General features: G+C 38.1%; 1 protein-coding gene across 1 annotated transcript in view; it reads right to left on the bottom strand.

Annotated features, from left to right (window-relative positions):
- Positions 1 to 27,072, bottom strand: part of LOC119525815 (arylsulfatase F-like) — a 53,055-nt gene that overhangs the window by 14,244 nt on the left and 11,739 nt on the right. The window contains exons 2-3 of the mRNA XM_037824594.1: positions 8,984 to 9,122; positions 7,465 to 7,586 (exon numbers count right to left, since the gene is read on the bottom strand). Of these exons, the coding sequence (XP_037680522.1) occupies positions 7,465 to 7,586; positions 8,984 to 9,122 (261 nt within the window). The remainder of the gene's footprint in view (positions 1 to 7,464; positions 7,587 to 8,983; positions 9,123 to 27,072) is intronic.

The following is a 27,072-nucleotide window of genomic DNA, read 5'->3' as shown; positions in this document are numbered from 1 at the left end:
AGATTGAAATTATTCAAAGCACGTTCTCTGACCACAATGGAATACAAGTAGAAGTCAATAACCATCAGAGACTTAGAAAATTCACAAATACCTGGAGGTTAAACAACACACTCCTAAACAATCAGTGGGTTAAAGAAGAAATACCAAGAGAAATTGCTAAATATATAGAGACGAATGAAAATGAGAACACAACATACCAAAACCTATGGGATGCAGCAAAAGCAGTGCTAAGGGGGAAATTTATAGCACTAAATGCATATATTAAAAAGGAAGAAAGAGCCAAAATCAAAGAACTAATGGATCAACTGAAGAAGCTAGAAAATGAACAGCAAACCAATCCTAAACGAAGTACAAGAAAAGAAATAACAAGGATTAAAGCAGAAATAAATGACATAGAGAACAAAAAAACAATAGGATAAATATCACCAAAAGTTGGTTCTTTGAGCAGATCAACAAGATTGACAAGCCCCTAGCTAGACTGACAAAATCAAAAAGAGAGAAGACCTGTATAAACAAAATAATGAATGAAAAAGGTGACATAACTGCAGATCCTGAAGAAATTAAAAAAAATTATAAGAGGATACTATGAACAACTGTATGGCAACAAACTGGATAATGTAGAGGAAATGGACAATTTCCTGGAAACAACCTAGACTGACCAGAGAAGAAATAGAAGACCTCAACCAACCCATCACAAGCAAAGACATCCAATCAGTCATCAAAAATCTTCCCACAAATAAATGCCCAGGGCCAGATGGCTTCACAGGGGAATTCTACCAAACTTTCCAGAAAGAACTGACACCAATCTTACTCAAACTCTTTCAAAACATTGAAGAAAATGGAACACTACCTAACTCATTTTATGAAGCTAACATCAATCTAATACCAAAACCAGGCAAAGATGCTACAAAAAAGGAAAACTACCGGCCAATCTCCCTAATGAATATAGATGCAAAAATCCTCAACAAAATACTTGCAAATCGAATCCAAAGACACATTTAAAAAATCATACACCATGACCAAGTGGGGTTTATTCCAGGCATGCAAGGATGGTTCAACATAAGAAAATCAATCAATGTATTACAACACATTAACAAGTCAAAAGGGAAAAATCAATTGATCATCTCAATAGATGCTGAAAAAGCATTTGACAAAATCCAACATCCGTTTTTGATAAAAACACTTCAAAAGGTAGGAATTGAAGGAAACTTCCTCAACATGATAAAGAGCATACATGAAAAACTCACAGCCAGCATAGTACTCAATGGTGAGAGACTGAAAGCCTTCCCTCTAAGATCAGGAACAAGACAAGGATGCCCGCTGTCACCACTGTTATTCAAAATTGTGCTGGAAGTGCTAGCCAGGGCAATCCGGCAAGACAAAGAAATAAAAGGCATCCAAATTGGAAAAGAAGAAGTAAAACTGTCATTGTTTGCAGATGATATGATCTTATATCTAGAAAACCCTGAGAAATCGACGATACAGCTACTAGAGCTAATAAACAAATTTAGCAAAGTAGCGGGATACAAGGTTAATGCACATAAGTCAGTAATGTTTCTATATGCTAGAAATGAACAAACTGAAGAGACACTCAAGAAAAAGATACCATTTTCAATAGCAACTAAAAAAATCAAGTACCTAGGAATAAACTTAACCAAAGATGTAAAAGACCTATACAAAGAAAACTACATAACTCTACTAAAAGAAATAGAAGGGGACCTTAAAAGATGGAAAAATATTCCATGTTCATGGATAGGAAGGCTAAATGTCATTAAGATGTCAATTCTACCCAAACTCATCTACAGATTCAATGCAATCCCAATCAAAATTCCAACAACCTACTTTGCAGACTTGGAAAAGCTAGTTATCAAATTTATTTGGAAAGGGAAGATGCCTCGAATTGCTAAAGACACTCTAAAAAAGAAAAACGAAGTGGGAGGACTTACACTCCCTGACTTTGAAGCTTATTATAAAGCCACAGTTGCCAAGACAGCATGGTACTGGCACAAAGATAGACATATAGATCAATGGAATCGAATTGAGAATTCAGAGATAGACCCTCAGATCTATGGTCGACTGATCTTTGATAAGGCCCCCAAAGTCACTGAACTGAGTCATAATGGTCTTTTCAACAAATGGGGCTGGGAGAGTTGGATATCCATATCCAAAAGAATGAAAGAGGACCCCTACCTCACCCCCTACACAAAAATTAACTCAAAATGGACCAAAGATCTCAATATAAAAGAAAGTACCATAAAACTCCTAGAAGATAATGTAGGAAAACATCTTCAAGACCTTGTATTAGGCGGCCACTTCCTAGACTTTACATCCAAAGCACAAGCAACAAAAGAGAAAATAGATAAATGGGAACTCCTCAAGCTTAAAAGTTTCTGCACCTCAAAGGAATTTCTCAAAAAGGTAAAGAGGCAGCCAACTCAATGGGAAAAAATTTTTGGAAACCATGTATCTGACAAAAGACTGATATCTTGCATATATAAAGAAATCCTACAACTCAATGACAATAGTACAGACAGCCCAATTATAAAATGGGCAAAAGATATGAAAAGACAGTTCTCTGAAGAGGAAATACAAATGGCCAAGAAACACATTAAAAAATATTCAGCTTCACTAGCTATTAGAGAGATGCAAATTAAGACCACAATGAGATACCATCTAACACCGATTAGCATGGCTGCCATTAAACAAACAGGAAACTACAAATGCTGGAGGGGATGTGGAGAAATTGGAACTCTTATTCATTGTTGGTGGGACTGTATAATGGTTCAGCCACTCTGGAAGTCAGTCTGGCAGTTCCTTAGAAAACTAGATATAGAGTTACCATTCGATCCAGCGATTGCACTTCTCGGTATATACCCGGAAGATCGGAAAGCAGTGACACAAACAGATATCTGCACGCCAATGTTCATAGCAGCATTATTCACAATTGCCAAGAGATGGAAACAACCCAAATGTCCTTCAACAGATGAGTGGATAAATAAAGTGTGGTATATACACACGATGGAATACTACACGGCAGTAAGAAGGAACGATCTCGTGAAACATATGACAACATGGATGAACCTTGAAGACATAATGCTGAGCGAAATAAGCCAGGCACAAAAAGAGAAATATTATATGCTACCACTAATGTGAACTTTGAAAAATGTAAAACAAATGGTTTATAATGTAGAATGTAGGGGAACTAGCAGTAGAGAGCAATTAAGGAAGGGGGAACAATAATCCAAGAAGAACAGATAAGCTATTTAACGTTCTGGGGATGCCCAGGAATGACTATGGTCTGTTAATTTCTGATGGATATAGTAGGAACAAGTTCACAGAAATGTTGCTATATTAGGTAACTTTCTTGGGGTAAAGTAGGAACATGTTGGAAGTTAAGCAGTTATCTTAGGTTAGTTGTCTTTTTCTTACTCCCTTGTTATGGTCTCTTTGAAATGTTCTTTTATTGTATGTTTGTTTTCTTTTTAACTTTTTTTTCATACAGTTGATTTAAAAAAAAAGGGAAAGTTAAAAAAAAAAAAAAAAGAAAAACAAGGAAAAAAAAAGATGTAGTGCCCCCTTGAGGAGCCTGTGGAGAATGCAGGGGTATTTGCCTACCCCACCTCCATGGTTGCTAACATGACCACAGACATAGGGGACTGGTGGTTTGATGGGTTGAGCCCTCTACCACAGGTTTTACCCTTGGGAAGATGGTTGCTGCAAAGGAGAGGCTAGGCCTCCCTATGGTTGTGCCTAAGAGCCTCCTCCCGAATGCCTCTTTGTTGCTCAGATGTGGCCCTCTCTCTCTAGCTAAGCCAACTTGAAAGGTGAAATCACTGCCCTCCCCCCTACGTGGGATCAGACACCCAGGGGAGTGAATCTCCCTGGCAACGTGGAATACGACTCCCGGGGAGGAATGTAGACCTGGCATCGTGGGACAGAGAGCATCTTCTTGACCAAAAGGGGGATGTGAAAGGAAATGAAATAAGCTTCAGTGGCAGAGAGATTCCAAAAGGAGCCGAGAGGTCACTCTGGTGGGCACTGTTATGTACACTTTAGACAACCCTTTTTAGGTTCTAAAGAATTGGGGTAGCTGGTGGTGGATACCTGAAACTATCAAACTACAACCCAGAACCCATGAATCTCGAAGACAGTTGTATAAAAATGTAGCTTATGAGGGGTGACAATGGGATTGGGAAAGCCATAAGGACCACACTCCACTTTGTCTAGTTTATGGATGGATGAGTAGAAAAATAGGGGAAGGAAACAAACAGACAAAGGTACCCAGTGTTCTTTTTTACTTCAATTGCTCTTTTTCACTCTAATTATTATTCTTGTTATTTTTGTGTGTGTGCTAATGAAGGTGTCAGGGATTGATTTGGGTGATGAATGTACCACTATGTAATGGTACTGTAAACAATCGAAAGTACGATTTGTTTTGTATGACTGCATGGTATGTGAATATATCTCAATAAAATGAAGATTAAAAAAAATAAATAAATAAATAAAATAAAAATTCCTATGGAGGGAAAAAAAAAAAAAAACCATTTCTCAGCAATTGATAGAATAGCTAAACAAACAAAAGCAGTAAAGAAATAAATCATTTGAATCAACTACCTTCACCTAATAGAGCTTTGTACTCAAAGTTTCCATCACAATATTTTCTGGGGCACATAGTACATTTATCCACATAGACCATACACAATATATTCTCTGACCACAGTAGAATGACACTGGAAATCACTAAAAACATGCTATTCAGAAAAAGCCCAAGATTTGGAAACTAAACAACATATTTATAAATTTCACAATGAAATTTTCCAAAAAATTAGAAAATATTCTGAACTGAATAATAACAAAATATAATGTGTCAAAATCTGTGGGATACAGCTAAAGTGGTGCTGAAAGTATTAGTAGACAAAAATCCATTGCTTTAAAAAAATTAGTCTAAAACAATTCACCTGTTTCCACATTAACAATCTCATAAAGCAGGGAAAAAATAAAACCCAGAGTAAAATGAGCAAAGAAACAATAAAGATAACAGCAGAAATCTGCAAAATGAGAGATAAAAAAATTCTGGAAACACCCTATAGCTAACCTTAAACTTAATGGTTAAAGACTGAACGATTTCTTCCAAAATCAGGTACAAGGCTAGGATATCTACGTTCATTACTTCTATTCAATATTCTATTGGGAGTCTCAGCCATTTGGACAAGTAAAGAAAACTAGATTAAAGGCATACTGATTAGAAATTAAGTAAAACCCTATTTCAGAGAGCATGACTTTTAAAGTAGAAAATCCTAAAGAGCTACCAACTATTAAAACAAATAAGTAAATTTGTTAAAGCCACAGGATACAAAGCAATAATAAAAATCAATTGCATTTCATATGCCAGCAGCAAATTTTATTGGAAAATGAAATGTAAAGACCAATATCATTTGTAATAATCTCAAAAAAAATAAACAGTTAAGAAGAATTTTTTTAAATCATGCAAGACTTCTATACTGACTACAAAGCATTATTGAGAGAAATTAAAGTGGCACTCAATAAATGGATAAATATACATGTTCATAAATTGGAAGACTAAATATTGTTAAGATGTTAATTCTCCCTCAAATTATTTACAGATTCAGTGCAAACCCAATCAAAACCAATTAGGCTTTTACATAGAAATTGACAAGCTTATTCCAAAATTGCTATGGGAATACCAAGGTCCTGGAATATTCAATTCAATATTAAAAAAAGAACAAATTTGGAGGAATTATGCTGCCTGATATCGAGCTTCAGTAATCAACTAAGAAATCAATGAAACAGAATAGAGAACTCAGAAATAGATCCCCATATATTTGGTCATATTATTGACAAGAATGGCAAAGCAATCCATAGGTGATAAGAAATTCTTTCCATTAAATGGAACAACTGGATATGCATACAGAAAAATGTGTGTTGAATTGTACTTCACATTTACATAAATATTAATTTGTGATTGATCGTAGACTTAAAGGTAAAAGCTAAGATCATTGAGATTCTAAAAAAACATTCAGGTGATTCTCTTCTTCTCTTTGGAATAGGAAAATTTTTTTTTATCAAAGAAAGCAAGTACCACAGAGGAAAAACAAAAAATTAGATTTTGTTGTAATTAAAAACCTCTGCTTATCAAAAGAAAAAAATGCGTGCTAGCCAAAGACTGGGAGAAAATCATTTCCAAATATATATCCTATAAAAGACTGTTATCCAATATGTACATGTTTGTTTGTATGTATACAATCACATACATATATACAGTGTGCGCACATATAATATGTCTTTATATATTTGTGTTAAACTGCCCCCTTCATCATTAAAATGTAAATGAAACAATTTCTAAAAAGTAGGCAACAGGTTTGAACAAATGCCTCCTTGAAAACATACAGATTGCTAATACGCATATGGAAAAGTGTTCAAAATCATTAGTCAACAGAGAAAGGCAAACTGAAATTGGTGAGGATAACATTGAGCAACTCTCTCAACAGCTGAAATGAAGAAAAGACTGACGACACTAAACGTTGATGGGAAAGTGGAGCCACTGGAATTCTCCCACATCACTCATGGGGGTGTACAATGAAACCACATGGGGAAAAGGTCGTTGCCTGTTGGTGGGTGGAGGTGGAGATTGACTGGGAAGGGGCCTCAGGGAACTCTCCACAGTGATGCTCATGTATAAGATGCACAGAGTTATGCACTTTTCAAAAGTCATCACTTGGTATGTTAAAGATTTGTGCATTACACTGTATATAAATTTCCCAGGAAATTTGAAAGCGAAAATGAACTGTAAATAAATATTGAACTCTACTTAATGATATTCACATTGAATTGTACAGATGTCTATAATTTACTTTGAAATGAATTTACAAAGTAGCAGGTATTAATAGGTGGATAAAAGGATGGATAGATATGCAACAAAAGTATAATAAATTATGACTGACAGAAACCGAGTGTTAAGTCTACAGGCATTCACTGCAGAATCCATTCATTTTGCTTTGTCTTTGGAAAGCTTCATAATAAAATTTGGAAAAAACAATTAAAAAACATGATTTTACCAACATTTGCATGTTTGTAATGAAATCGCAAGGCAGAACTTCTAGAGCTGTGCTCTCCAGTAGATCTTTCAGGAATACTGGAAATGCTATACATCTATGCTTTCCAATATGGTAGCCAACAATCACTTGTGGCTAGTGTGACCAACAAACTAAATATTAAAACGTATTCATTATTAGTTCTTTACATTTGGATAGCCACATGTGGCTAGCAGATTTGAAATCTCACTTCCTGGTGTCTGAAAAGACCTCAACCAGCTTGAGAGCCAGGCAAGAAGGTAGCACAATGGTGGCACAAGGGATTTGGGTATTGAAATGTTTGCAGTAGATATTGTCAAACTAGTTTGTTACATGGATTAAAAGTGGATAACAGAGAGGCAAGTCTACACACCTGATCGGATAGGGTATCGGCCTGTGAGAAAAGCAGCTCTGCTTGGAGAGCATAGGGGTGCTGCAGAAATGTGCTGGGTAAGTTTCACACCTTCTTTTGACAGTCTGTCTATATTCGGAGTCCTAGAAAAGAGTGAGTGAAGGAGGAAAATAAACAAAGATGGTGACATACTTACAAGAAAATCAGTGGCCCAGTTATTTTCTCCATAGGATCTTCCCACATAAAATTATTGTAGTGAAGATGTAACTGATACATCTCTCCGCTTCTAGAATTTGGATGGCAACCCAGGAGAACAACAGTTTCCATGATTATTTCAGAATGTTTGTTTATTTGTTTGTTTTTGTCCAAGATCAGTTTGTTTGCTCTAATTACTTTGATACACAAAGAATAATGTCATCAGTGTTTGTCTTCCCTGTGGTTTATGCTTGGAGCTTAAAATGCCATCCACCTCAAGGAGATTTAAAAATCTAGTATTTAAAATGTCACATACAAGACCTGTGTTTCATGTTCCAAGAAAAAGGACAGTACAAATTCTGAACATAAAATTCAGCCAAATTTTGGTATCAGTTTGCTTTACCAAAGATTTCTAGACTTACCCAAGGATTTTCTACAAATATCTTTACCTGACAGACTTCCTTTTACACTAAACTAAAACTCCAATCCAAACTAAAATGATTTATAGACAGGTTGGTTCTTTTTTTGGGAGGGGGGAGGGGTTGTCAATCATGGGATATAACTAAAGGAAAAGCAAATGGATTCACTCCAGCTATAGATATTGGATATTGGTAAGAATAGAAATTCTGGCTTTGATTAATTCTGTTTTATATATTTCCATGTCATTTTAATTTTTTTTTACCTTCTCTGATCATAAGATAGCTAGGTTATAGAGAAAGATGACAGATAAATAGATTGATAGATAATAGATAGATTATAGATGGATGATGATGATAACAGATATATGATGGATAGATAAATAGATAACTACATAGATAGATGGTTAGATGATAGATTATAGACATGTAGATAGGTAGATATAATAGATATATTATAAATAGATGGATGATGGATGGATGACAATGATGGATAGATAAATGGATAGATGATGGGTAGATTATAGATAGATGGATGATATATGGATGATGATAGATAGAAAGATAAATAGATGATAGATAAAGTGAGAGAGAGAGAGACTATCCAGCCAGAACCTAATGAAAACTGAGGTCATCTCTAAAGAATACTTTTCACAAATATCTCATACTGATACATGTAAGAATACAACAAATGGACAATCCAATTAATTTTAAAAACTATAATTCAAAAGTCCCAAGGATTTCCATTGATAACATTATTATCTGCATTGTCAAACATCTCCACTCCACGATTTCCTCAAGATATGAGAGTAGCTTGGGCAAAGTATAAAAGAAAACAGGCCCCATTCTGTCATGATTGTGACACAATCCCACAGTTTGCCTTCAAGTCTCCAGCTCTAAAGGTATTACCTGCCCAGGTGAGTCTGTACCTGATTGTGTCATTGCCAAAGCATCCTACGTCACCAATCCCAAGATCATCTACCAGTAGTATTAAAATATTAGGCCGGGGGTCAGCCACCACTGTGGATCCACATGTTTCCAAAAATACAATAAACAAGGTCAGAGAACCTAGGAAAACCCTGGAAAGCACAAGAAATTACTGTTAGGAATGCAAATCATCATCTATATTCCAAGTCTGGCATCCAAAGGACACTCTCTCCTGGTTGGGAAGAGTTCATAACAGGTGGGGGATATAACCCAGCAGCCAGTTTGAGTTTCCATGTCCAAGGTGTGACTATTCTTGAAGTCTAGCAAGCCCCCATCCTTATCTCCTCACAGGTTCTAGAAGGCTTGATTTCTTTCGACCTGAAGCTTTGAAATTATTTAGAAGACAAATCTTTCCATTGTGCATTGAGAGATCATGTTCAAGAGATAACATGTCAACTTACTCTCATCCCTAAATTGATAGCGGAACCTCTTAAGAACACATAATTTTGTTGGAAGAGAAGAGAAAGGGAAAGAGTGAATTTGGATTCTCCCTCAAATCTCACTGTCCCACCTTGGCATGTCACATTTTCTTAGAGCCAGACATAACAGAACATTTGCCTAGAACCATGAACTGAATTACAACATTCAGAACAACAGAATGTTGGAATGTGTTCCATATGCAACATCCTCCAGTGCTAAGATTCAATGTCTCCTCTTCCAAGAAAGCTCTGCAGACTCTGAACCCAAAGTGGACTTATCATTTGCCCCTTCTCATCCTCAAAGCCCCTGTAGAGACTTCACTCTGAGCTCTGATCATTATATTTTCCAACCACTTGATTTTTCATTGGTTGTTCTCTGCATTCAGGTGATCCTGGAGCAAACAACCATGTCTTCAGATACCTTCTTCTTCTAGAACCCTCACAGTACTGTAAACGCACAGTCAACATTGCACAATAAATCAGTAACTGGGTGCTTGAATTAAAGATTTTTTTTCATTAAGAGTATTTAAATATAAAATTCTCTTCACTGGAAGATCCAGCATATTTTCCTTCTGTTATGCATTGAGTATTTATGAAAAAAATATTGATTTAGGCACTTGAGCTGACATTTCAAGAAATATTAAATATGTCTTCTAAAAAGCATATTACTAAGTTGTATTATTTCCAAGGTCAAAATCTTGCATGATATTTGCATTACACAGGGTAATTAGAAAACATCCTATAGTAATGAGTTAACTCACCAGGGTTTCATTTGAATAACCACGGTACTGTATACTTTTCTTGATGTAAGATAGGATTCCCTGTAGAATAAATCCATTATTTCAGTGGATTCAATTAATTATCAAGGTGAGGGTCTCTCGGCTTCTACATAATTTTACTAATAAGCTCTTATCAAAGCTTTGCTTTTCATTAAAGCAATGAACTCTTTACCATAAAACAAATCAACACAAATTATTTTTATTTGACTATCATCAATGTTCCCCAGTCTTAATACAAATCGGGGAAATTATGCTTGACTCATAGTTTTAAAGCCCTTTTGTGGGCCAGTTTTGGTTGGTGCAATAATTTGAAGGACATGAAGGGGCTAGGTTTCCACTCATGGAAGTTTCACATAGGATGAATTGGGAATCCTAGGAGATAGGGAGAGCTCTGAATTTCTCTACCCTTGACCTCCAAGACTTTGGGAATGGATCCCCAGACGTACTAAAAGTGAAAGAATTGCAACCAATATGATGTACAAAGCATCACAACTCACTGCAAAGTAATAAGCAAACCAATCCAATCATCCCAAGTTACCCCTGGAAAAAAAAAGAAAATACCAATGGACTTCATATCTATTCTACTCCATTGAACAGACAGTCTTAAAGGACTCAAAATGACATTACAAATTTCCTTTCTCTTCTATACCTATATTCCCTGAGACATGAAGCATAGGATCCAGTCAAATCAAGAAGCGTTATCTCCTTACCTTGCTTTTTCACTGCCTTGAAGAGTCTCCAACTTTTACCACATAGGAATGCTCCTGAATGGAGACAGGCTCTCTGGTCACTGAGGAAAACAGCAGGCACTGGCTGTTCACACCCTGACACATCATGATACAGAAATAAGGGCTGATGGTTTGAGCAAGCCTTCCACCTCAGTGCTGTAATTTGCTGAGTCAATTGTCTGTCTGCCTAAAAATTGTCTTAATACAAGTCCTGAGTCAACAAAAACCAACCTCAGCCTTCCTTGTGATGAAATGAAGCCATTAACACTTAAATGCTCCATTTGGCACAACAAGTGCTTTATGCACATTAAACAATTTAATATTTTGCAACACCACTATAAGGTGCTTTCTGTTCTATCCATTATACAGAGAAGATATTAATTGAGTGACATTAAGTTCCTCCAGTTGGTGAATTGAAAACCCAGGATTCAAAACCTGGCTTTCAGGGGGTATTAGGAAATAACAAGAAAGTGAGTTTGAAGTGTTTGCCATTCCCAGGCAGATGTTTCCAGCCTACAATTTTCTTCATCTTTTTCCATTTGTCCAAAAAGTCAGGGCTGTTCAGCATATACTGTCTCACTTTGACTCTTCCAAATGGACAGGCTGATCTATTTTTTAAGTAAATGTTGTCCCTCTCATTTTTTTTTTTAAATGTAGGTGTCTGTTTACTGTTAAAACAAACCCCAAGGATTTGAAAAAAAAAATAAGTAAACAAATTATACAATTTCCATGTTAGAAAGGTCAGTGCTGGGAGTCCTTAGGTTGGACATTTTATATTTATGTCAAAATTATACTAATAGAAACAATTACATACATATAATTGAGCCAAAATCATACAAATGGGTTATATTTTTCACTGTCTAGCTTTACTCAGTGTAGAAGTGACTTAATACATGTGCCTGGAGGGGCAATATGGTGGCATAGAGAGGAGTGGAATTTAGTTAGTCCCTTGGAGTGACTAATAAACAACCAGGAATAATCTGGAACAACTGCTGGCAGACAACCATGACTGTCCACACATCATACACCAACCTGGATTGGGAGGAATGGCTGAGATTGCAGCATAATGTCTGTAAGTAAAATCTGCAGAACCATGCTGGGAGCCCCCTCCCCCTTATGGCAGGCTGAGCAGCAGGACCTTGTGGTGGGAGAAAGCAGCACTCTCTGAGCAAGTGAATACAGCTCAGCCCAGTTCCAACTGGGGTTTTAATTAACTAATGTGCACTGCACTATACAAGCTACAAACATAGACAAATGCCTGACAAGCAGACAGAGAATTTTAATGATGATTGACCTTAAACCAGAAGACTACTGTGTTCCAGAATGGGGAGCCCAAAAGACCAGGTTTTATCTCTGGCCAATGGGCAGAACTGGGGGGATGTGGACTGGCTTGGAAAAGGGGCTTCTGTCCCTTTTCCTCTTTCTCAACCTGAGTGGTTCAGTGGACAGAGCCTCAGCCATTTTCTGTAGACAGTGCTCTGACCCTGAAAGGTGTTGAAATAACAGAGTCAGAGAGAAAAAGGAGCTATTCAAATGCAGGAGAGAACTCCCTAGGGTGTGTATCTTCCCCAAGAGGAAGGAGGAGTGGTCCAGAGATACTTCCCCTTCAGAACTCAGACCACAGGGCCTGGAGGAAAACAGCCAAAACTGAAACTAAAGGGGCTGCACCTCCTTACACCATCAGGAGTGTCAGGGTGACAGGCACCACCTGCTGGGCAAGTTAGGAAAATCACAGTGGGTAGAACATTGGCAGGTGATCTCACTGCCCTCCCCTCTACATGGGACCCGATTCCCAGTAGTGTAAATCTCCCTGGCAACACAGGATATGATTCCTGGGGATCAATCTGGAGCCAGCATTGTGGGATTGAGAATATCTTCTTGACCAAAAGAGGGATGCAAAATGAAACTAAATAAAGCTTCAGTGGCTGAGAGATTTCAAATGGAGTTGAGAGGTCTCTCTGGTGGACATTCTTACACACTATATAGATAACACTCTAGGTTTTAATGTACCTGATTAGCTAGACGTAGATACCTGAAGCTATCAAACTCCAACCCAGTAGCCTTGACTCCTGAAGATTGTATAACAATGTAGATTATAAGGGGTGACAGTGTGCTTGTGAAAACTTTGTGGATCGCACTCTCTTTTTACAGTGTATGGATGGATGGGTAGAAATATGGGGACAAAAACTATATGAAAAATATGGTGGGATGGGGGATGATTTGGGTGTTTTTTTTACTTTTATTTTTTATTCTTATTCCATCTCTTTCTGGTATAAGGAAAATGTTCAAAAATAGATTGGGGTGATGAATGCACAACTATATGATGGTACTGGAAACAGTTGATTATACACCATGGATTATTGTATGGTATGTGACTATATCTCAATAAATCTGAATTTTTAAAAAAATCACAGTGGCTAGAGACCTCAGAGGAAAGTCTGTCAATATCTAAGACACACCCTCACGGAGACTTGAAACTGAATATAACCCCATTCTGAGATCTGAACATGTTCTAGTCTGGGAAAATCTGAATATGCAATGAAGGAATCCAGATGCCTAGACAAGAGAAAACTACAAACCACAATAGGGAAAAAGAAAGACATGTACCAGTCAAAGGAACAAACTTACACTGCAATGAAAATACAGTTGAGATATTGTTTCACTTTAATGAAACAATCTATTAAATATTTTCTAGAAATATACTAAAACAAATCAAAAACCAAACCAATAAATTCAGAAAAGATATGGCATAAAACATGAAAAATATAAAGAAAACACTGGGCAATCAAAAGGTAGAATTTGAAAGTTTGAAAAAAACAACTGGCAGAATCTATGGAAATGAAAGGCACAACACAAGAGATGAAAAACACAATGGAGACATGCAACACCAGATCTCAAGAGGCAGAAGAAAACACTCAGGAACTGGAGAACAAGACACCTGAAATCCTACACAGAAAATAACAGGGAAAATAATGGATAAAATGAGGAAAGTCTCAGGGAATTGAATGACAACATGAAATACATGAATGTATGTGTCCTTGGTGTCCCAGAAGGAGAAGAGAAGGGAAAAGGGGCAGAAGAAATAATAGAGGAAATAATCAAGGAAAATTTCCCATCTCTTATGAAAGACATAAAATTACAGATCCAAGAAGCGCAGTGTACCCCAAACAGCATAGATCTGAAATGACCTATGCCAAGACACCTAATAATCAGATTATGAAACATCAAAGATAAAGAGAGAATCCTGAAAGCAGCAAGAGAAAAACAACACATCCCATACAAAAGAAACTTGATAAGACTTTGTGCAGATTTGTCAATAGAAACCATGGAGGCAAGAAGGAAGTGGGGTGATATTTTTAAGATACTGAAAGAGAAAAACTGCGGTCGCAGTTGATTCGTCTGGGGGGGGGGGTGGCGGCCGGTTGCTAAATCCTAGGCTCCCAGGATTGCTCGGAGGGTACCGGCGGCGGGGGCTCTTTCCCGGAGGCGAGGGCGAGGCGGGGGACTTGGCCAGGTCCCCGGCGGGGTGGCGTGCAAAGTATGGAGGGCGGCGAGAAAGGAACAGGCGGGACACGGTTCTTTTAGGGTGAAGAAGCCAAGAGAGAGAGCTTTATTAGGGGAGAGTACAAGCTTATATCGGGCGTTTAGAGGGCGGGGTAGCTGTAGAGGTTAAAGGCTTGGATTGGTTCTGAGAGGGCGCGGAGGTTGATTGAAAAGGGGCGAGAGTTGCTCCGGTAACGGTGTCTGGCAACAATGTATGCGCACTGGTGGTGATGGGAGTTGCACTGGCAACGGGGAGTGTCCGGGCAAGATAAGGGGGTGAGGAAAAGGCGGTTCCCTCCGGCAAGCCTCCCCTAACAGTGGTATTTTGGGTGAGGAAATGGGGCCTGCCTCCGGCCTCACTTTCCCAGGCCCGGGGGGCTGCGGAGGGCGCTGTCGCTCATGCCCACCACCCTCCCCAGGGGCTGATCAGGTCCCCCAGCCCAGGCCCGCCAAGTTGAAGCACGTAATCAGTGTCCCGCAAAAAACCACCAACCAAGAATCCTATATCTGGCAAAAATGTCCTTCAAATATTAGGGAGAGCTTAAAATATTCTCTGACAAACTGACAATGAGAGGTTTTGTGAAAAATATATCTGTACTGCAGGAAATATTAAAGGGGGCACTACAGACACATAGGAAAAGAGGAGTGAGAGGTTTGGAAAACAATTTTGGTTGATAGCTGCACAGCAATGTAACTACACTGAACAAAGATGACTGTGAGTTTGGTTGAAAGAGGAAGTTTAGGAGCATGTGGGGACACCAGAAGGAAAGAGGAAAGATAAAGACTGGGACTGTATAACTCAATGAAACCTAGGGTGCTAAACAATTGTGATAAAATGTACAGATACATTTTTACATGAGGGAGAACAAATGAATGTCAACCTTGCAAGGTTTTAAAATTAAGGTGGTATTGGGGGAAAAAATGCAATCAAGGCAAACTAGAGACTATAGTTAACAGAAACATTCTATTATGCTTCCTTTAATGTAACAATGGCAACATACCAAAGCTAAATGCGTATAAGAGGGGGATATAAGGGAGGGGCATGGGACTCTTGGCATACGTGATACTGTTTGACTCCTTTATTCTGCTTTAGTTATATTCTATCTCTCCTTTTGTTGCTTTTTAGCTGTCATGTTTTTCTTCTTTCTTTTTCTTTTTCTTTTTCTTTTGTCCCACTACCTTCTTTGACTCTTCCTCTTTCTCTGTGGAAGAAATGGAGACGTCTTTATATAGACAGTGGTGATGGTGGTGAATGCATAAATATGTGACTATACAGGAAACCATTGATTGTTTATTTAGGATGGAATGTATGTGGGTAAAAAAAAACACCTAAAAAAAACAAAAACAGGTTGATGAAGAAACCTTGGAGGCACTATATTAAATGAAATAAGTCAGACACATAAGGGCAAATATTGTATGGTCTCACTGATATGAACTAATTATAATATGTAAACTCATAGACATGAAATATAAGTTACTGGGATATAGAATGAGGCTAAAGAATTGGGAGTGGTTATTATGAGGAGAATGTTTAACTGGATTGAAGTTATGTGTTTGGAAATGGACAGAGGTGATTGTAGCCTGTTATTGTGAGAATAACTAATCGTGCTGAATGGTGTGTGAATGTGGTAGAAAAGGGAAGCTCAGAGTCATGTATGTCATCAGAAGGAAAGTTAGATGTTAAAATATGGGAATGTATAAAAAAGTTAATCCCATGGACAATGTCTGTGATTTACTGTACAAGTATTTGAAATCTCTTTTATTAACTAGAACAAATGTATGACACCATAACTAGAAGTTAATAATAGAGGGGTATATAGGGAAAAAGTATACTTATTGCAAACTATGTACTACAGTTAGTAGTAATATATCATTTGTTCATCAACAGTAATAAATGTACTATACCAATACCATGAGTTAATAATGGGGTACGGGAGGATTTGAGCTTCGTTTTTTTCTCTTTATTTCTTTTCTGGCATAATGAAAATGTACTAATATATGAAAAAAAAATCATTGTGGTGATGGATGCACACCTGTATGATGCTACTTGGCAAGGGCAATTGATTGTGCACTTTCAATCTTTGGATAATTGTATGGAATGTGAGCAATCTCAATAAAATTAAATTTAAAAAAACATTATGCTATGTGAAAGAAACAAGACATAAAGTACTATGTATGGTATGATTATTACATTTGTAATAAAATTTAAATATAAATAAAAAATAAGTTAACTTGAAGAAAAATATTCAAATAATTCACATTTTTAAATGACTTTGACAAACATACTTCCTTAACTTCAGGGTCCACAAAACAGACAGGGCAAAACGAATGAAAACAACTGGAAAGCCCACATTCTCTGAACTCTGTAAATTGGAAATCCATTTTGTCATGTTAAAATTCAATTTTTTTAACAGCCACCAGATAACATCCAAACATAAAGCAATATCTGAAATAAAATAAACATTCCCAATAGCTTTTATTCTTAAACATTTTTTTTTTGAGAGAGAGATACTCAAAAAAAAAAGCCCCTGTAGAGACTTCACTCTGAGCTCTGATCATTTTATTTTCCAACCACATGATTTTTCATTGGCTGTTCTCTGCATTCAGGTAATCTTAGAGCAAAGAACAAAGTGTTCACATCTCTTCTCCTAGAACCCTCAAGGTATGATAAATGCATAGTCAACATTTGTACAAGAAATGTTGAGTAAAATATTTTCTTTTCATTAAGAAGAATATATAAAAATAAAATTTGCTTCACTAGAAGATCTGTGTGAAAGGAAAATCCAGCATATTTTTTGTTATTTATTGAGTATTTATGGAAAAAAAAACATTGATTTAGGCACTTGAGCTGTCATTTCAAGAAATATTAAGTATATCTTCTAAAAGCATATTATTAAATTGTATTTTTCCAAGGTCAAATTCTTTCATGATATTTGCATTACACAGGGTAATTAGAAAACATGCTATAGTAATGAGTTAACTCACCAGGGTTTCATTTGAATAGCCACGGTACTGTATACTTTTCTTGATGTAAGATAGGATTCCCTGTAAAATAAATCCATTATTTCAGTGGATTCAATTAATTATCAAGGTGAGGATCTCTCGGCTTCTACATAATTTTACTAATAAGCTCTTATCAAAGCTTTGCTTTTCATTAAAGCAATGAACTCCTTACCATAAAACAAATCAACACAAATTATTTTTATTTGACTGTCATCAATGTTCCCCAGTCTTAATATAAATTGGGGAAATTATGTTTCACTCCTAGTTGTAAAGCCCTTTTGTGGGCCAGTTTTGGTTGGTGCAATAATTTGAAGGACAGGAAGGGGCTAGGTTTCCACTCATGGAAGTTTCACATAGAATGAATTGGGAATCCTAGGAGATAGGGAAAGCTCTGAATTTCTCTACCCTTGACCTCCAAGACTTTGAGGATGGATCCCCAGACATACTGAAAATGAAAGAATAGCAACCAATATGATGTACTAAGCATCACAACTCACTACAAAGTAATTAGCAAACCAGTCCAATCATCCCAAGTTTCCCCTGGGAAGAAAAAAAGAAAACACCAATGGATCTCATTTCTACTATACTCCATCAAACAGAGAGTCTTAATGGACTCAAAATTTCCTTACTCTTCAATACCTACAGTCCCAGAGACAGGAAGTAGAGGATCCACTCAAATCAAGAAGAGTTATCTCCTTTCCTTGCATTTTCCACTGCCTTGAAGAGTCTCCAACTTATGCAGTGAATTTGAAGAAATACATTAAGAGAGGATTTGTCCCCAGAGGGTTTGGCTGCTTTCCAGCACCACAAACCCCAGAAAATCTCCTCTTTGCAACCTTTCAGACCTCACCTCTCCAGGGCTCTGGTGTGGGGTCCCCGCATAGAAACATCCCTGACTGGGGACAGGCTCTCCGCTCGCTGAGAAAAACGGCAGGCATTGGCTTTTCATGCCCTGACACATCATGATACAAAGATGATGACTGATGGCTTGAGCAAGCTTTCCGCCTCGGTGCAGTAATTTGCTAACTGAGTTGTCTGTGTGCCCAAGAATTGTCTTAATACAAGTCTTGAGTCAACAAAGCCAATCTCAGCCTTCCTTGTGAAGAAATGACTCCATTAAATAGTTATATGCTCCATTTGGCACGGTAAGTGCTTTATGCACATTAAACAGTTTAATATTTTGCATCACCACTATCAGGTGCTTTCTGTTCTATCTATTATATAGAGATTACATTGAGTGACTAATTTCCTCCAGTTGGTAAATTGAAAAGCCAGGATTCCAAGCCAAGCTTTGAGGGAATTATTAGGAAATAACAACAAAGTGAGTTTGAAGTGGTTGCCAATCCCAGGCAGCTGTTTCCAGAGGCTACACTTTTCTCCATCTTTTTCCATGTCTCCAAAAGGACAAAGCAGTTCAGCATACACTGGCTCACTTTGACTCTTCCAAATGGACAGGTCAATTTATTTTTAAGTAAATGTTGTCTCTCTCACTTTTTTTTTTTAATGTAGATGTGTTTACTGTAAAAAGAAATAAAAAAAAATCTCCAAGGATTTGAAAAAAATAAGTAAACAAATTACACAAATTACACATCAGAAAGGTCAGTACTGGGAGTCTTTAGGTTGTACATTTTATATTTGTGTCAAAATTATACTTATAGAAATAATTACATTCATAAGATTGTGCCAAAATCATACAAATGGTTTATATCTTTCACTGTCTAGCTTCATTGGATGTACAAGTGTCTTAAAAAGTGTCCAGGATTGAATTTCTACTAGTTATACTCTCAAAATTGAAAGTTCTCTCTGTAGAATTGACAATAATGCTTTGACAGTTAAACCCTAAGTATTCAAATGCTACCTTAAATGCTTCTCCTAAACCCTTTCCAAAAAATGGAACTAAGTGAAAAATTCAGGATAATACTCATATAAAATTATGACATCAGTTTTACATTAATGGATGGCTCAGACTAGAAAAAATTGTACTATATTTCTGAATATTACAGTTATGGTGGTCTTTAAAATCTTTTTAATACACATTTGTATCCCCCAACCCAACAGATGCCATACACACATATACAGCACACAACGCAACAACACACAACACAGAAACACAACACAGAACACACAATATAGCAGCACAACACTCAATAATATAATACATAAAACAAACATATACAAAGTCCCTTCAACTTTCAGACATTCTTATCTGTGGCTCCTTGTTGCCTGTAGTTGGAAGTGAGAGAGAATACAACACCAGTGATAAAGTTCTTTCCCGGATGGCTGTATTAGGAAATACAACAAAGGAAGTTTGAAGTGGTGGCCACCATCAGATAATGAATGTAATTTTGGGTCAGAGTATCTCCAGGTGTAATTTAATATTACATCATAATGAGACAACCACACTCTGTAAGGGGCTTTCTAAAATAATGTCCACTGTGTGCCCTGTTGGGGAAAAGAGACCATAGAAACAGATGCCTGCTGGTATTTATCATTCCATCCATTTCACAACCCCTAAGAAAACTCACCCCAATTTCCTTGAACTCTCAGAAAAATAAAGGGAAAATCTTGTACCACATCTGGAAATAATCTGTTTCCTTCCAAAGTAATGATGTCAGTAAAGGTAGGATATTTCTTGCAGAAAAGTACCAAAATTTGAATGTGTACCTGTGGTTCATTAATCTTCAAATGTGTATTAACCACATGCTAAACGTCAGGTCATTTTCTAAATCTTGCAAATAAGGAAAGTAAGATTCACTTTCTATCCCTGGCATTTCATTGTTCAACAGAAGTAGAAATTATTAAAGACATCCTTTCAAGCCAAGACTCTGCCACAGAACACATGCCTCTAAGATCACACTGGAGTTTTTGTGCATTTTTTATTGTGATAACATATATTCAACATAAATTTTCCCATTTTGACCACCATATTAGTCAGGATTCTCTAGGGAAACAGAATCAACAGGAGATATCTGCAACTATGAGATTTTGTGAAAGTGTCTCATGCAACTGTGGGGATGCATGAATCCAAATTCCATAGGGCAGGATGCACAAGTCTAAATTCTGTAGGGCAGGCAGCAAGCTGGCAACTCCAATGAAAGTCTTCGATGAATTCCCCAGGAGAAGCTGGCTGGCTGAAGAAGAAGTGAAAGTTCTCTCCTCTCTCTTAAAAGTCTTCAGCTGATTGGATTATCTCATTGCAAAAGACACTGTCTTAACTGATCATAGATATAATCAGCCACAGATGCAATCAACTGACTGATGATTCAATAAACCAGTCACACAATGTCCTTGCAGTACAGTTAGGCCAGTGCTTGCTTGACCAGACAACTGGGCATCATCACCTGGCCAAGTTGACACATGAACCTAACCATCACAACCATTTTCAAGTATACAGTCCTGTAGTTAATACATTCATTATGTCGTGCTATCACCTCCACCATCCATTACCAAGAGTATCTATCACCCCAAATAGAAACTCTGCACCCATTAAGCAATAACTTCCCAGGCCCACCCCTCCCCCTTCCCTGATAACGTGTATTCTACTTTCTGTCTCTATGACTTTGCAAATTCTAGCTATTTCATTAAAGTGATGCCATACAATATCTGTCCTTTTGTGTCTGGCTCATTTCAACATGATGTTTCAAGGTTCAACCGTGTTGTAGCATGTGTCAGATCTCCCCTCTTTTTATAGCAGAACAATATTCCACTCTATGTATATACCATATTTTATTTATCTGTTCATCTCTTAATGCACAGTACATTTTTGAGGGGATCTGCTAATAAAGATCTGAAGGGGCAGGTGTGGATGGTTTGTTCAATTTTACTCAAAGCATGTGTTCTGGCTTGCTGAAGCTGCTGTTATGCAAAATACCAGAAGTGGATTGGCTTTTATAAAGGGGGTTTATTAGGTTTCAAACTTACAATTCTAAGGCTATGAAAGTGTCCAAACTAAGGCATCAACAAGAGGATAGGCTGATGGCATCTGGAACACCTCTGTCAGCTGGGAAGGCACGTGGCTGGCGTCTGCTAGTCCTTTGCTCCCAGGTTCTGGTTTCAAAATGGCTTTCTACAAAATGTCTCTGGGCTTTTGTGTCTCTTAGCTTCTCTCAGCTCTCTGCTTGTTTCTCCTGGGGCATTTCTCTCTAATTGTCTGGGGGTCCTCTCTTAGCTTCTCCAGGGCAAACTCTGGGCTTCTTCTCTTAGCTTAGCATCTCCAAATGTTCTTCTGTCTCCATCTCCAAGCATCTCCAAGCAGCAGCACCTGTGTTGGCTTCTGAGCTCCCTTAATTATGCCAGTGAACTACCCGGAATGGGTGAGGTCCACACCTCCATGGAAATAATCTATTCAAAGTTCTCACCCACAGTAGATTGAGTCACATCTCTATGGAAACACTCAATCAAAAGTTTCCACCTGACAAGATTGGGTTAAAAGATTATGGCTCTTCTAGGGTCCATAACAGTTTCAAACTGGCACATGTTTGAGATTTCTGTGGACTTTCCAAGTAGAGATCTTTCAGTAAGGTGGAAATATGGTTCATCTATTTGCTCAACACATATTTATTTTTATGAATTATTATTTAGCTATAATGTGCCAAGTCTTTTCTAAATGCTAAGGTGCACCAAGGATGTGTTGGAGCCAGTTTGTACCAGCTTATAAGAATCCATTGTTATATTTTCAGGAATTCCATGAGACAGTTGTTAAACAATAGCCTTATTATAAATCTAATTATATACTCTTATGATTGAATACAGTATACTAAAAACAAAGGTGGCAAGTATTCAAAATCCATCACTTCCTATTTATCTTATTACATTTTATTCTCTATGCTCTCGAGTTTATTTACCTCTATTATCATATCTGTATGATGGAAACATTGCACAATGATGAGATACTTCCAATCTCATCCCAGGTTTGTTTTCAATGATATCACATTATTAGCTTGAAATAGCCCACAGTGGGAGTATTTGCACCACAGAAATTGGCAACTGCTAAAAATCAAGACTTTCTAATTTTTTGAAAGCTGGTTGCCAAACATTTACCAACAGATGCCTGGATTTTCAGGTAACCAAACTAAGTCCCTTCCATCACAGAGATTTCTTTTTAATGGAGAGTGGCCCAGGAAAACATGGCAAAGCCCTAGCTAGAATAATGGTGAAGAGATAACCACATGCCCTCAGGAGTTGGCTGACCATTGAGAAATGTTGATCTAGGATCTCTTGGCTGTCCTGGGAATGAGTGGGGAGGGAGGGCAGAGTTCACGAGAAAGGAAAGAGGAATTGAACGAGAGAAAGTGATGGGTTTGTGGCTTTGTGGGGTTGTCCTAACTTGCCTGAGCTGCTATGACAAATACCACACAATAGATTGGCTTACACAAAGGGGATGTATTGGCTCACAGTTTTGAGGCTAGGAGAAGCCCAAAATCTAGATACTGGCAAGGCTTTTCTTCTCCAACTATAGCAATCTGGTAGTGGCCATCAGTCATCCTTGGGGTTCCTGGGCCTTCCTGTCACATGGAGATGTCCTCTCCTTTCTCTTTCAGATTCCTACTGATTTCCCACTTCTCCCTGCAGACTTCTCTGAGCCTGGCTTCTTTGTCTTTTTATAAGACCTCCAGTCATCTGCATTAAGAGCCACTCTGCTTCATTCGATCGCACCCTAATTTAAAATAACATCTTCCAGGGGTCCTATTTCCAGTGGGCTCCCAACCATGGGAACATGGATTAAGACTGAGAACATGATTGGGGTTCATAATTCAACCTACCCCAGGGGGTCTGCTGGTTACCCCCTCTACACACACACACACACACACACACACACATAATTTGAGAATGGCCCTGAGAAAGCCTCCAGGATAACTCTCATGACAGAGTGGAATAAGAACCTTAAAACTTTAAAAATTGCAGAAGATTGATGTTGGCATTGCATTTTAGTTTGTTGGTTCATTGTGCTTGTTTTGAACAGGTGGAGGAATGGTGGTTTGGGAGGATGCTGTTTCCTCTTGTAGGTTCCTTGAATTTGGTGTGGGAAAGTAAGCCAATTATTTTCTAGATCACAGCAAGCCAAGTTTCCCTCTGCAGGATCCAGGATTCCACAAAGGCAAGGAACTATAGTGGGGTTCCATTAGGGGTGCTGGGTGGTAGCTTACAAAATAGGTGTAAGAACTCCTTTCCAAAATGCAACGGCTAGGGAACATCTGCCCTCGTTTCCCAATGTGAGCCTTCCGAGAAAGAGGGGAGGGAAACCAGCAATATAGGATCCTCCTACGTGGAGCATATCTGCTTGAACACCTGTCTCCAGGAAGGACCACAGACCTGTATAATGGGTGAAGGTTTCACATCACACAGCTAAATGACAACCAGCTTGTTGACAAGATCCAGTTCCACAAGAGCAAAAATCACAATTGGATACATGAAGAACACAACCTGTAGGTTCTGGAAACAAACCAGAATCCTTCCCCTACAAACAGGTGATAATGTAAGATTTTGCAAGATGCTAAATGTCTTTAGAGAATGAAGACAGCATTCCTTCCACAGAGCTTCCTCTCACTTCACAAATTTTTACTCAGTGTATAAATTTGAGAGGCAAAGACAGTATATGTGACAGGGAGCATTAACTTGCATTTTTGAATCTCAGGAAAAGAATGAAGAGGAATATGCCATCCAAAAACTCTACATTGGCACTGATTTTCTTTGCTCAACCAAGCATTCCCTCATTTCATAATGTGAGGAAATGAATGAAATGAAAGAATGTGAGAAAGTGCATGAAAAAGAGTTGCATATCCACAGCTTTAATGATAAAATACATTTTTCTGTATAATTGCATTATATTCTCCTATGTAATCGTCTCTGAAATATTGTCCAGCACAAAATGAAGAGATATACTCCATAGTATGTATGTATACACACACACACACACACACATCTTGGAAATACCATCTGTGCCAGTTTGGATGTATTATGTCCCCCAAAACACCATTATCTTTAATGAAATCTTGTGTGGGCAGATGTATTAGTGTTGATTAGATTGCAATTCTTTGATTGAGTGTTTCCATGGAGATGCGACCCACTCAATTGTAGGTAATGACTCTGATTGGATAATTTCCATGGAGGTGTGGCCCTGCCCATTCAGCGTGGGCCTTGATTAGTTCACCGGAGCCCTATATAAGCTCAGACAGAAGGAGAGAGCTTGCCACAGCCAAGAGGGACACTTTGAAGAATGCACAGGAGCTGAGAGAGGAGCTGCAGTTTACAGAGACATTTTGGAGACAGTCTTTGAAAGCAGATTTTTCTCTTGAGAAGCTAAAAGAGGACAAACACCCCAAGAGCAACTGATAGTGACATTTTTGAGGAACTGCAGCCTGGAGAGGAACGCCTGGGACAAAGCCATTTTGAAACCAGAACTCTGGAGCAGTCACCAGCCACGTGCCTTCCCAGCTAACAGGTTTTCCAGATGCCATTGGTGTTCTTCAGTGAAGTTATCTTATTGTGCCTTACCTTGGACACTTTATGGCCTTAAGGCTGTAACCTTGTAACCAAATAAACCCCCATTATAAAAGCCAATCTATTTCTGGTGTTTGGCAAAATGGCAGCATTAGCAAACCAGAACACCCCCCAAAGTTGTCCACATCCTAATCCCCAGAATCTGTGAATACACTGTATCATATAGCAAAGGGGAACTAAGATTGCAGACAAAATTAAAATTTTTAATCAGCTGACTTTAAAATAGGGAAACTATCCTGGATTTTCCAGATGGGCCCAATTTTATCACAAAGGTCTTTAAAACTAGGAGAGGGAGGCAGAAGAAGAGGCCAAAGGGATTCAACGTGAGAAAGACTTGACTTGCCATTGGAGGTTTTGAAGATGGAGGAATTGGCCATGAGCCAAAGAAAGCAGATGGGCTCTAGAATGTCAAAGTGGTGAGGAAAGAAATTCTCCCCTAGAACTTCCAAAAAAGAATGCAACCCAATGACACCTTAGCCACATGAGACCTACAGAACTCTAAGAGAATAAACCTGAGTCCTTTTTTTTTTTTTTTTTTTTTTTTTTACAAAACAAATTGTACTTTCGATTGTTTACAGTACCATTACATAGTTGTACATTCATCACCTAAATCAATCCCTGACACCTTCATTAGCACACACACAAAAATAACAAGAATAATAATTAGAGTGAAAAAGAGCAATTGAAGTAAAAAAGAACACTGGGTACCTTTGTCTGTCTGTTTCCCTCCCCTACTTTTCTACACATCCATCCATAAACTAGACAAAGTGGTGTCTGGTCCTTATGGCTTTCCCAATCCCATTGTCACCCCTCATAAGCTACATTTTTATACAACTGTCTTCGAGATTCATGGGTTCTGGGTTGTAGTTTGATAGTTTCAGGTATCCACCACCAGCTACCCCAATTCTTTAGAACCTAAAAAGGGTTGTCTAAAGTGTGCATAAGAGTGCCCACCAGAGTGACCTCTCGGCTCCTTTTGGAATCTCTCTGCCACTGAAGCTTATTTCATTTCCTTTCACATCCCCCTTTTGGTCAAGAAGATGTTCTCCGTCCCACGGTGCCAGGTCTACATTCCTCCCTGGGAGTCATATTCCACGTTGCCAGGGAGATTCACTTCCCTGGGTGTCTGATCCCACGTAGGGGGGAGGGCAGTGATTTCACCTTTCAAGTTGGCTTAGCCAGAGAGAGAGGGCCACATCTGAGCAACAAAGAGGCATTCAGGAGGAGACTCTTAGGCACAAATACAGGGAGGCCTAGCCTCTCCTTTGCAGCAACCGTCTTCCCAAGGGTAAAACTTATGGTAGAGGGCTCAACCCATCAAACCACCAGTCCCCTATGTCTGTGGTCATGTTAGCAACCATGGAGGTGGGGTAGGCGAATACCCCTGCATTCTCCACAGGCTCCTCAAGGGGGCACTACATCTTTTTTTTTTTTTTTTTTCCCCTTGTTTGTCTTTTTTCTTTTTTTTTTTTAACTTTCCCTTCTTTTTTCAAATCACCTGTATGAAAAAAAAAGTTAAAAAGAAAACAAACATACAATAAAAGAGCATTTCAAAGAGACCATAGCAAGGGAGTAAGAAAAAGACAACTAACCTAAGATAACTGCTTAACTTCCAACATGTTCCTACTTTAACCCAAGAAAGTTACATAATATAGCAACATTTCAGTGAACTTGTTCCTACTACAACCATCAGAAATTAACAGACCATAGTCATTTCTGGGCATCCCCAGAACGTTAAATAGCTTATCTGTTCTTCCTGGATTATTGTTCCCCCTTCCTTAATTGCTCTCTACTGCTAGTTCCCCTACATTCTACATTATAAACCATTTGTTTTACATTTTTCAAAGTTCACATTAGTGGTAGCATATAATATTTCTCTTTTTGTGCCTGGCTTATTTCGCTCAGCATTATGTCTTCAAGGTTCATCCATGTTGTCATATGTTTCACCAGATCGTTCCTTCTTACTGCCGCGTAGTATTCCATCGTGTGTATATACCACATTTTATTTATCCACTCATCTGTTGAAGGACATGTGGGTTGTTTCCATCTCTTGGCAATT

The sequence above is a fragment of the Choloepus didactylus genome, assembly GCF_015220235.1.
Source record: "Choloepus didactylus isolate mChoDid1 chromosome X unlocalized genomic scaffold, mChoDid1.pri SUPER_X_unloc1, whole genome shotgun sequence".
NCBI classification, from domain to species: Eukaryota; Metazoa; Chordata; class Mammalia; order Pilosa; family Megalonychidae; genus Choloepus; species Choloepus didactylus.
Note: the sequence above shows the minus strand (reverse complement) of the source record. Positions and strands in the feature narration are given on the sequence as shown.